Consider the following 12,984-nt stretch of genomic DNA (forward strand, 5'->3'; position numbering starts at 1 on the left):
GATTACGTCAGAGTTCTCAGTGGGTATTTAGCTTCCGGGGAAAATTGTCAACTACAAAAAAACAAGAATGACAGAAAATACCGGAAAGAGACAATTCTTCTTTCAAAATAAAGTCCTATAAATGCTGGATTTATGCTGTGAAAATGTACTTTGGGTAAAATATATAAATTATGTTAAGACCCACTGCTGATATTATTTATTCTCACTTAATATTGTTTTTTTTTTAAGTAGGTACAATCTAGGTTTCTCAAGGATTTTGACCGGATGTTTGCATCAGTGTGGGTGACTTGACACCCGACCTGACACCCCCCGTCCTCTCAGTGACTCGACATGTTATTAACATTTAACAGTTAGGTAAAAACCTGCGGTGTCTCAGACAACATGCGTATTAGGACTGGAAGCTCTTTAATATCAGCTGTTATCGGTCTATAGCCGGAGCTGTCAGGTGCCATGCAGCAGATAACCCGTCCTTGTTTGTGGAGACGCGATCTAGCGAGTCGAGTCTAGTCATGTGGGTTTTCGGTTACGGGTCCCTCATATGGAAAGTGGATTTCCCCTATGAGGAAAAGCGTATTGGCTACATTAAAGGCTTCAGCCGCCGGTTCTGGCAGGGCAGCACCGACCACCGGGGAGTACCGGGGAAGGTGAGTCCTCTGGCTTTATAGGGCCCCCATAGAGCGACGGCAAACACGTGATATAACTGTTAATCCTATGTTCCTGTGGTGCTCAGTGAAGTTATCTCCTATGGCATGGTATCACTAGAACATTGCTATCATATTCTTATACTATTAATATATGAACTTGTGCAGCCTATATGGCTGTTCATGTAATATTCATATTGCATTCTTAAGGCCCATTCCCACTTGGAACTATTGTTAACTGAGTTAAAGTAAATAGAATGTGTTCACACTATAACTATCATAATATTCTATTTTACACATTTTTATGTTCCAAGTGTAAATGGGCCTTCATAGTCTGTTTTGCTGTGATATGTAGCCTATAGCTTCCATCTATAAATGTAATTGTGGGACTGTGGTCTGTGTGCATTTGCTGTTAGTTCTAACTTTTATGCTGTCCCTCCACAGCCTGGCCGGGTCGTGACTCTAGTGGAGGACCCCGAGGTGAGCCATACAGCTTTATTACATTACATCACTTTTTAATGCCGTACAATAGTGTGACACAGTGTTATACACTGTATATGCCCGCCCTGAGAAAAATTGCACAATTGTTGCAGTATGCTATTTAGATTTGCAATGTGCCATAAAATAAAATGAACAGAACAATCAGGTGTAATAATGAAACCAATGTATTATATAAGGGGGAAAGTATTCTTACCTGAAAATATAATTGATTTTTGTTGATATGGACGATTGTAATGGGTTATGACAATCACCTGTTGTTTACCCAGCTTTATTACTGGGTACTGAACTAACAGTACAGCGTGATGTTTGTTTGCAAAACATATTTCATCATTTCCTGTTGTTCCAAATTATGTGAGCTAATTAGTCACATCTTGACCTGCAGTTATGAAGCTGAACATAAATCAACAAAGTAGTAATTTCTCTACCACCCTCTTTAGAGTAACATTAGTAATGCCAATAAGTCTCTCCCTGTCCTTAATAAGTAGGGAGGCCCAATATATTGGTGATCATATTGGTAGCGGACGGTTAGTATTTTTTTTACTATATCGGTATTGGTCCGATGAGCAAAATAACAGCAATGTTTATATCGGTTATTGTATCGTCCAAAAGTTTAATATTGAGAGGAAACAATGCTGTAAATCTATGATTTATGGGCTTTTCAATGGCTTTTCCAGATGTTTTGGAAATAAAGAGATATTACTTTCTCAAATTCACAATGTTTACATGTATTTTTCAGCACTAGGAATCGCTTGATTCCTAGGGTGGAGACTCTAGAGATGATGCGTCATGGCTGCAGTTATGAAAATCGACCGCTCCGCGGGCTCCCAAAATCGTGACTGACAGACACTGCCCACCCACCAAGGCGCCATCGTGCAACTGTGCGCCATCGGCTCATACTACATCACAGTTGCTCGAGTGACATCACTGATGACATCGCAATTGCTCAAGTGACATCACTGATGACATCACAATTGCTCAAGTGACATCACTGATGACATCATCACTGATGACATCACAATCATAGCACACCGCGCACAGACACCACTTACCGGCCAGGGGTGTCAAACTCATTTTAGTCCACGGGCCACATGCAACCCAATTTGGTGTCAAGTGGGCCAGACAATGAAAATCATTAATCAGTAACTTATAAATGACAAAACCTCAAAATGTCCCGGTTTATCTTAGTGTAAAGAATTACAGGTACAACCCTACAACACGTAGGGTTATCTCAGATACCATCAAGCACATTATCGACTGTCTGTACTGTGCATTACAATCAGGGGTGTAGTGGAGAGTCAACGCAAGTAAACAATTTACCCACCCCTTTGAAATGAGGCAGATAGTTTACTCACCTATTCAGATCAACTGTATCAATCAATGAGGGCAAACAAGGTGGGTAAACTACTCACCTTGGATAGTTTACCCACCTGTGCAATTCTCTATAGTCAAGCAAAGGTAATGAAAATAGAAAAACTGAAACCTGGTACCTCTTAGCCTTAACAAGTGCATCACATTGGATTGAAGGACTTCTCAGTGCAATTTTCACACTTTGCAAAGTCATCCTTTGGGCCGCATTGGACCGTTTGGGGGGCCGGACCTAGCCCCTGGCCATGACACCCCAGCCATAGAACTTCAAATAGTGGCCGGGGCATTTATTTACCAAAACCTATTTCCAGACCGGCCGTCTATATGGGACTGGCGTCTATTTGGGACAGGCGTTTATTTGATTTACGGTAGCCAATTTGAACTAAGATGTACAAAATAAGATTATCATCGAAACCTGTTTTTACACAGACCATACCAACATCGGTAAATATCGGTTATCGGCCATAACAGTAATGTTAATATCGGACGGTTATCAATATAGGCCAACATTTTCATATCGGTGCATCCCTACTAATAAGTGTGTTAGAGCAGTATTAACCTGTAATCCATTCATCCTTAAAGTTGCCATTTGACATCCTATAACGTTACATGCGACCTGTGTTTTCCCCTGTGACCTCCTCCCTCTCCCTCAGGGGTGTGTTTGGGGCGTCGCCTACAAGCTGCCCACAGGCCAGGAGCAGGAGGTGAAACGCTACCTCGACCACCGGGAAAAAGGTGGATACCGGGTCATCACGGTGAGCTTTCACCCCCGTCCGCCCCTCACTCCCCCCCCCAGCCAGGCGCTGCTCTACATCGGCTCTCAGGACAACCCGGACTACCTCGGCCCCGCTCCTCTGGAGCAGATAGCCAACCAGATCGTCGACGCCACCGGGCCCAGCGGGCGCAACACAGAGTATCTGTTTCAGCTGGCTGAAGCTCTGAGGACACTGCTGCCCGAGGACTCAGACGCACACCTGTTCTCTCTAGAAACACTAGTACGAGACAGACTAAACGCTGGGGAGTAACACTCACACACTCATACATACATACTGTACAGGTCAATGAGTAATGCACACTCACTCACACATGCCAGGCCGGACTGGTGAAATCGTCTCAGGGCTGAAGGTACACATGGACCATCCAGATGTTTGCAGGGTACAAATAACTTGTTAGTGATGCTACCAGTCTATTCTTTTTTCTTTTGACACATTCTGAAGGACAGGATATGTTCACACACCATTCGGTGTAAAAATCATGTCAGGATAACAAAAATACAAGCTGGAGACCATCTTGCGATGGGATCACACCAGCCGTGACGACGAATGTGGGCGAGGGGCGTAAAGGGAGGGGAGCCGTGTGTGTGTGTGTGGGGGGGGGGCTTCCTCAGATCCCACCCATTTTTTCGAAATCGGCTTCCATTTTGATGTCACCTACACACCTGTAAAGTTTAGTGACTGCATCCTGCACGGTTTTGACGCTATCATGGTGACAAAATCTGTCCACAGACGGACATATGCTTCTGCTGAACTGCTTCTGTGGTAGTCCCCGCTACAATAGCATTCCATTTGCACCACCTGGTTTTTAAATGTGACCTGTATCGGGAATACAGGTCACATTTAAGGGAAAAGTGTTTTAATATTTCTTGCTGTTTAACTCCGTTTAGCCCTGCCTCTGTCTCGACATGTATTTGAAGGTTTCTTCATACAATATGATAATTACTGTATATTACCATAAAATCAACGGCCCCTCCAAACCGTTATCTAACTCCTCTGCTTGATTTTGTGACTGGTTTGAATCAGTATCAAACAGGTCTAGTTCCAGTTTGACTTATCATATCAGTCACACCTGTACAAACAAAGCCATACAAGTACACCCTGTTTGTGTCCATGCTGTACTTACTCCTCAGTACGTCTATGTTACCTGTTGGGGTATCAAAATCAGCCATGTTTGCTCATCTCATACCACCAGCATGCATTTGAGCACAGTGAATGTAACAATCTCAACAGCATTGCATTAAAAAAAAGAATATCCTGCCACCTGCAGAATAAAATGTTCACAGCTCTCACTTTGATCCTGTCTTTCTTACGCAAACAAACACACACACACACACACACACACACACACACACACACGTTGTAACCAGTTAACAGTGTTTATTGGCTCTGGTCAGTTGTAGTAGCAGCTGTACAGCATAGCTATAGAACAGTTTGGCACTGAACTAATGCTCTATTCTTGCGGAGAGGAAAAGCTCATTAGTGAGTGAACTCTCAGTCTATGTACAGAGCATCTACTGCTGCAGGCGGCTATATATAATGCTATATGCTATATATGTGATACAGTATATACAGATGAACCGCAGGTATTGTAAATACCTCTGCATACATGCAGCACACCACACTCATTCCCCTCTAAAATAAAAGCTCATCTCTTTACAAATTGTACAGCAAATGTATAACAGTTAGCAACAATAATTGATCTATTGTATGTACAAGTTATATATTTTGATAATATTATAGCATGTTATAGTATAGTATATAGTAGTATTATTATGTATATTATACATAATTAGAAGTGTTATAATAATAAAATTTTAGTACAGTGTCTTATGCTCATTATTAATACTACATACTCATTAGGGGCCGGTCAGCTCTGCTGCTGGTCCCTATTAGTTATACGTATTATTATTGTATTTCATTCTTGTATTTAGCAGAAGAATGGGCAGTCCCACATTAAATATTTTTGATATCTTTGAAACAGCAGCTAGGGTGAAATACTGTGTGAGAGATAAAAGACGTTTGTGGCAGACGTGGGCAAAACAGTGGTTGAATATGTTTTAAATATAAAACAAACAAACAAAAACTTACAGGGCGGTTATCGCTAAAGTAAATTAAATGGTGAACTTCAAAGCGTTTTGCCCAGGTCTGCTTTCTGCCGGTGTTTAATTGAAGGCCAACAGTGGCACATGAGGCTGCAAACGCTACAGCATTGTTAGACGCTATTATAACAGGCTGCCAAGAATAACAGCATATAAAAGGTGTAACCTGTGCTATTTGTGTTTGTAGGGCTTGTCAGGGAGGTGTCTAGGCGTAGTAACAGGGGGACACCAGCAGGTCTGTGAGCACCAGTAGCTGGTCGTCAGTGAAGCACTGCCGATGCTCCTGCCAGTTGTCATGGTGTGTGCGCCTGAAGTCCGACAGAGTCTTCTTCACCGTCATCTTGGGGACGAAAGCATCCTCATTATTAGCACAGAATATATTCTTTATTCATGAATTATGCTGTACATGAAACCTGCAATATGCTTCGCAGCATGATGTCACGTGGGTTCCATCTTGTCATCTTGGGTCCCAAATTCAAAACACATCACACACTCTAAGCCAGCACTGCATAGACTCCCATTATAAAGGTTGGGGAAAAAAGTCTAAAAGTCAAATTGCGATTTCTCAAAAAGTACAAAACAATCAAAAAGCTGAACTAAGTTATAAATAATGTCTCAGACTATTTTCAATGATGCAAGACTACTTCCCTAATCAATGTCTGATTAACAATCTAATTCATTAATCCATTGTTCCTTCCATTCATCTCTCTCTCCCCCTGCAGCAACGCCCTGTTCAGGTGACATCACTCATTCGTAAATATGCACGCCGTCATTCCTGTCCAATCAGTGCTTTTCCACGCTCTCCCTCTCTCTGGCCTGCTGGCCAATCACCTAACTGGAGTTATATATCAGTTCCCTCGTATTTTAGAATGTTGTAACACTTTGTGTCTCCCCTCAGTGATGGTCTTCACCGTAGCAGTTTGCTTCGTCCCACCTCCTCCCCTGAACACCACCAATGTCATGACTCCTGTAGAATTCCCTACGGGGATTCTCTATCCTATAAATCACTGACGTCCTCCTCACGTCTCAGAAGAGTGTCATCATACCATGGAGTCATACGCCAAATCTAAGTGTTGTTTGTTGCATCATTAAAGTTTATTGTACTTTCCTTCTAGTCTCTCATCATTGAAAGTACTATAAGTGGTGACCTGTTTAAAGCAGCTACGAGCAAGATTTTCAATTGTTATTAAACAGTCTAAATGTAATATTGATGCATCAAATCTTACCTATAATAGTAGCTGAGACCAAAGCCGTGTCAATCGGAGATTGCTCTCTTGATGATTATAGAGTCTGTGTCTGTCTTCCGGCGGCCGGATAGACCAGGAAGTGAAACGAAACGGTTTACGGCAGCTGCCTGCTTTCAACCGTTTCGCTCTGCCTAGCAACAGACCATAAACAAGGAGAACGCCATGCTCGCTACATCCAGGGGCTTGCTACTCTCGCGAAAATCTCTTGTTATATTCTAACAGTTTGTTTGGAAGTAATTTTGTTATTTTGTGGTTATGGCCGAAGTGGCTGCCGCAAACCGTTTCATTTCACTTCCTGATCTGCCCCGGCCGCAGACAGACTAATCATCAAGACAACACTGGCCGATTCACTCGGGGTTCAAGCGAGACTCCTCTCCGTTGGTCTCGTCTACTATTAGAGGTAAGATGTGAGGCATCAATATTAAATTTAGACTGTTTAATAACAATCGAAAATCTTGCTCGTAGCTGCTTTAAAGTTTGAATGGAGTTGGTAGTACAAAGCATGAAAGAGTAGTTAGAGCTCAAAGAGGGCATGGTTTGGACAGTCCTCCTATAGACTTAAACAGGTAGTAAAAAGTTGTGTTTTGAATTCGGGACCCAAGATGGACGACAGTGTGACTGGAACCCATGTGACATGATTCATGCTGCAAGGCATCGTATGCCAAGTTTCTCTGTAGTGGTCTTGTTTGTTTATGGCAATTATACCAACATCTCAAAATGTATGTGGTAATTATTTAAATGAATGTGGTAATTATTTATTGATGCTAAAATCTGACATGTAGCCACTGGAATAAAAAAAGAATCTGATCCCCCCCCATTTTCTCCCCAATTGTACTTGGCCAATTTCCCCCTGCTGCCCCGGTCGCTGCTCCACCCTCTGCTGATCTGGGGAGAGCCGTAGACTAGCACCATGCTTCCTCCGACACATGCACAGTTGCCAGCCGCTTCTTTTCACCTGACGGCGGGGAGCTTCAGCGGCCACATACCCCTAATGCGGCTTCCCACCCACAGACACAGCACATTAAACAGATGATCACTAAACCTAAGGATGTGTTTATGACTTACCAAATTAGGGAAAGCAATGTTAGATCTTAATAAATTAGAACTTCACTTGCTACTCCACATTCCAGTCTGAAAACCAAAACTGATTGACCTTTTGTAATTAAGGCCCTTAGACTGATAAGATATTTTAGTCAGTATTGCTCAAAATAATACATTAACCTTCATCCAATTGTTACTAATACCATTTGATTACAACTAATATCTACATCTAGAGTGTGTCATGTTATTTAAATATGTATAATTAACAGTGTCTTATTGTCTTTTCCAGTAGCCTTTATGAGGGGCTGGGTAATCTGTCTACTGACTAGTATTGTTTTATTGTGTTACAGTATTTTGAAATAGATTTTCTTTCTTTTTTTTGTCCTCTTTGCAACTTGAAAAGCACTAACTCATTAACACCATTATCATCATTTGCCTCTGATCACTGTAATGTATTATTCAAACTTTTCACTACCGATTACATTGGTACGTCTTTTTCATGCATGGAGTAAGGCCAGAGATACAATTTTCTCCTCAATTGGACAATGAAATTGTATTCTTTGAGCTCACTGTGTGCTGAGCTAAACATTTGTGTGTGTGTGTGTGTGTGTGTGTGTGTGTGTGTGTGTGTGTGCGTGCGTGCGTGCGCGTGCATGCGTGCGTGTGTGTGTGTGTGTGTGTGTGTGTGTGTGTGTGTGCGTGCGCGTGCGTGCGTGCGTACCTCTATAGGCTGTGGGTCATTGAGATGGTCACTCAGGTCCATCAGTATCTGGGGCATCCAGTCTGGAACATCATAGGGACTCGACAGGATGCATGCACTGAGACCCAGCACTCCAGCATGGCGCCGCACCAAGTCTACACACACACACACACACACGCACACGCACACGCACACACGCACACGCACACGCACACGCACACGCACACGGTGAGTGAAAGTGGGCCAAAGAATTTCAAGGTTCACAATTGCCTTGGGACAAGAAAGGGTAACAGGGCAAGTATTACTATGATTGCCTCGCCTCGTTGTGTAAATGTGTGTGTGTGTGTGTGTGTGTGTGTGTGTGTGTGTGTGTGTGTGTGTGTGTGTGTGCGCGCGTGTGTGCGCGTGCGCGCGCGCGTGTGTGCGTGCGCGTGCATGTGTGCGTGCGCTTGTGTGTGTACCTGTCGAGGCCAGCTCTCCCCTGGCCTTGGGGAGGCGAGTCTGACTCAGCGTCTGGAGCTGTGTCTGCAGACTGGAGTCCAGGGGGAAGAACTGGCACTGCAGTAAACCACTGAGGGTGGTGCCTGCCATGTCCCTCACCTACAGGGAGGGCGAGAGAGAGAGAGAGAGGGGGGGGGGGGGGGGGGGGACAGATAGTGCAGGGGGACAGGAGAGAGAGAGAGAGAGAGATGGGGGGGAGACAGATAGTGCAGGGGGACAGAGACGGTGCAGGGGGACAGAGACGGCCAAATAGAGAATGCAGAGGAAAGCAGGCGGCAGTTTGAGAGCAAGAAACACACAATTTATTAGAAGAGAAGAATGCAAGGAGACAGAGATTGGGGTGAGCGAGGGGAGGGTGAGCGAGGGGAGGGTGAGCGAGGGGAGGGTGAGCGAGGGGAGGGTGAGCGAGGGGAGGGTGAGCGAGGGGAGGGTGAGCGAGGGGAGGGGTGAGCGAGGGGAGGGTGAGCGAGGGGAGGGTGAGCGAGAGAGGGTGAGCGAGGGGAGGGTGAGCGAGGGGAGGGTGAGCGAGAGAGGGTGAGCGAGAGAGGGTGAGCGAGGGGAGGGGAAGAAATAGACACTGAGTTTAGTTGAGGTAAAATTCCTGCATCTCATTAGATAAATTATAAATGAGCGCTCGTGACAAAAAGAAAGGGAAGCGTGAGAGATGGTTGACACATAAAAACAGACAACGCTACATGGGAAAATATCCACATCCATACACTGAGCGTGCAAAATAATTTATTCGAGCCAGCTATTACTTCTGACTAGTGTCCTCTAGAGAGAGAGTGGCGTCAGCGGAGGACCAAAATGCGAGACTGAATGAACAGCCAGGAATGGGTCTCGCGCTACTTTTGCATGCTAAAATAAAGCTGATAATGTACAATTTGATTCAAGGGATGAAAAACCCTTTCAGAGTACAACACAAACTGTCTATTTTGCTGCAACTCGACAGTGCTGCTTAATCCAGGACCTTACTTCCTGGAACTCTTGAGAGTAAAAAACTGGTCCATTGGAGTGAATGGAGATGTCGGGACTCTTCTATCTATACGGCTCTGCTTCTGACCAGGTGAATACTTGTACTCTCTTATTGATTTGAGAGCATAGGTCACTCTGTCACTCAATCATCCGCTGATCTGATTGGCCAGAAATGCCAGGATGCATTATGGGATGAAGAGATACCTCACTCTTAAGAGTGGTTTATGCTCTTAGGAGTGATGTACTGTATCTCTTCACCCCTTTTTTCCCCTTGTACCTTGTAATTTCCCCCCCGTTTTCCGATGTTTTTTCAACTCTGAAACAAATGTTTTACGGTCATGATTCTTTGGATCACCAGTTGGCTTTGTTGCAGGCTTAAAACTCTTTAGATATGGATTTTTTCCAAACGTGAATGAGAAAAATGAATGTGAAATACTCTTCCAGGGCAAACATTGATCGTCACAATGTCACGCCACAGTTGAGCTCTATATTCCTGTAACCATAGAAATGATCCTGTACTGTAAGAGAAAGGCATCAGGATGAGAAAATAAATTAAGATCCAAACAGCGGTGGTGGTGGGGGGTTGGGGGGGGGCGTTAGCAATTACAATGAGCAGAGAAGAAAGGCTGTGATTTAGTGGGGACAGACTTGGGAACAATAAACGGTCATTTATAATAATCCGGTGACAATTGTATCTGGCAGAGGGGCGATGGCAGGGACAAAAGCGATGGCAGCGGCGTGCGTTTGTGCGTGCGCTCACCTCCAGCTGCTCGTCAAGCAGCAGCAGCGGCGTGCGTTTGTTTCGTGCGCTCACCTCCAGCTGCTCGTCAAGCAGCAGCCGCATCACCAGCGTTTGGATGCGCAGGACCTCGGCGGGGGCACCGAGCAGAGTAAACAAGTTGTAGAAAACCATAATCTGCAGGTAGGCCAACACGGAGTAGCGCGCGTGCCACGACCTGCTGACTGCCATCTAGAGAGAGACATAGGGAGAGAATGTGAGTGAGCGAGAGAGAGAGAGGCAGAAGGGGTGGGGTTTTGTTGGGAAGGTGAGACAGAGACATTTCAGCGCTGTGCTTTCTCAGCATGTCTACCTTCAAATATGAAACTGTAGACGGGGCGGCTGGCGACAGTAAATGGGGCAAAGGAGACATTTACGTGTGAGAGTGAAAGAGGGAGGGAGGGAGAGGGAGGGAGAGGGAGGGAGAGAGAGGGAGGGAGAGAGAGGGAGGGAGGGAGGGAGGGAGAGAGAGGGAGGGAGAGAGAGGGAGGGAGGGGGGGCATTTGAGAACAGAACGGAAGTGTGAAAAACTGGCAATTTATCAACGGGGGAGGGGAGGGGGAGGGGAGGGGGTCCACTCACATCTCACAGCACATGAGAAGGTGAGCATATTAAAGCAGTGCAGGTTGCTTCCAGTCCAACAAAAAGAAAAACACCTTGGGCAGCATTGGAACACTCACAGGAGGCAGGTGGGCTGGTGGGTGTGCGTAATACGTGTGTATTATTTACCTCCTCCAAAGCTGCCAGGACTAGCGCGATGTGCTCGGGGTACAGCAGGCCCTGAGACATGAGAGAGAGACACGTGCGCGCGTCCTGCTTCATCTCATCATAGCTCTCATCAATCTCCACCGGGGCAATCTGCGCCGAGAGAGAGACACAGAGAGAGAGAGAGAGAGAGAGAGAGATGGAGAGAAGTAGGAAGACAGAGAGATACGCACCATTTTGAGTAAATGAAGAGAGAAATTGAGTTTAATGGGCAAGTAAGATTGAGTGGGTAATAATGCTGTGCTGGGACCTGCGTGTGTGCGTGTGCGTGTGCTTGTGCATGTGCGTGTGCGTGTGTGTGTGCGTGTGCAGGGGGGGAGCATGTGTGCGTGTGCATGTGTGTGTATCATTACCTTGAAGAGCAGAGGCAGGAGCTGTAGCTGCTGCTGAACAGGAGTGGTGAAAGTTCGCCCTGCGCTCGCCATCAACCATTTTAGAACTGCAAATGCCACACACACACACACACACACACACACACACACACACACACACAGACACAAAAATGGGATTTTGGGTTACTGCCAGGGAGTAAAAACAATAGACTTGGCCGCTTTGATTTGACTGAATTGCTCTGGTAATAAAACACAATCTGTGATGATTTAATATCCAAGGAATTGGATCGTTTCATATCCAGATATGTGTAATCCACATTATTACTGAGACAGAATAGAGGATGAAAGAGTAACAGGGTGTATGGAGATCTAAAGTCAGTCCTTGGCCATAAGGTGTTATTTCACAACAGAAGAAAATATCGTACTCCCAACACCAAGGTCATTTTTGGGGTGCGTTCGTAAATCCAATCTGACGCTCTACACTAAAATGAGAGCACGGCTGTTCGCTGTATTCCAACAGCGCTCCCAATTTATGAACGGTCCTGTTTGTGCCAGAGTGCACTATTTACGAACGCATCCATAGTTAACTAAAATATCGGCCCTCCCACTCTGACTTGTAGGAGCCTGGTGTTGGGGTCGTTAGGCTGATTGGGTGCACCTGGACCCGTGTACTCATTGGGCTACTGATGCACCTTTTGTTCCGTTTGTTTGTTTAATGTATCAGAATCACTTTTCTTGCCACAATATGCAAGAATACGTTGAAGGAATTTGTCTTAGTGTCAGTATGCAGCGTAGCAGTCATGTCAATATTCAGAGATAAAGAAATAGGAAAAATAACTATAGGACGAATCAGCGTGACAACATTAATATCTCAAAAACTATACATCACATCGCTTATATTTTTACATTCTGAGTGAGAGCAGAATTAGCTCAAGAGTTGGATGTATAATATATGCATGTCGTGTTAAAGTTGTGTGAACTGTCATCAACAACAAAAAATAGTACAAATTACAGAACCAGTTGAACTGTAAATAAAGTTAATATTGGAATCCCATTAATTGAGTTGCACTCATGTCCATTTTCTGAAATGCTTGAAAACCCTACCCTTAAAATTCCCCTTCATCTTTCCCTTCATGTACATCTCCTCCCCCCACCCCTACATCATCAAAAAGGCATCATAGCTTCTAGCTTCTTTCATCTGGCTCCACTTGGTCTATTTCATGCACACACACACACACACACACACACACACACACATATATA

At 44.7% G+C, this 12,984-nt stretch overlaps 2 protein-coding genes across 2 annotated transcripts in view; one reads left to right on the forward strand and one right to left on the reverse strand.

The window, feature by feature from the left end:
• The first annotated feature begins 492 nt into the window (after positions 1-492).
• chac2 (ChaC, cation transport regulator homolog 2 (E. coli)) lies at positions 493-3,772 on the forward strand. The gene is made up of 3 exons (XM_083635169.1): positions 493-644; positions 1,086-1,121; positions 3,161-3,772. The coding sequence occupies exons 1-3, from the start codon at positions 510-512 to the stop codon at positions 3,530-3,532; spliced, it is 543 nt and encodes a 180-aa protein (XP_083491295.1). The 5' UTR covers positions 493-509; the 3' UTR covers positions 3,533-3,772.
• Positions 3,773-5,587: 1,815 nt separating this feature from the next.
• The window catches only part of psme4b (proteasome activator subunit 4b), a gene marked incomplete at both ends in the record, with an annotated part of 45,196 nt that continues 37,799 nt past the window's right edge, over positions 5,588-12,984 (reverse strand). Inside the window, 6 exons of the mRNA XM_083635825.1 lie at positions 5,588-5,722; positions 8,392-8,525; positions 8,832-8,970; positions 10,661-10,816; positions 11,354-11,482; positions 11,743-11,828. Of these exons, the coding sequence (XP_083491951.1) occupies positions 5,588-5,722; positions 8,392-8,525; positions 8,832-8,970; positions 10,661-10,816; positions 11,354-11,482; positions 11,743-11,828 (779 nt within the window). The remainder of the gene's footprint in view (positions 5,723-8,391; positions 8,526-8,831; positions 8,971-10,660; positions 10,817-11,353; positions 11,483-11,742; positions 11,829-12,984) is intronic.

This window comes from Poromitra crassiceps, assembly GCF_964638095.1.
Source record: "Poromitra crassiceps genome assembly, chromosome: 4".
NCBI lineage: Eukaryota > Metazoa > Chordata > Actinopteri > Beryciformes > Melamphaidae > Poromitra > Poromitra crassiceps.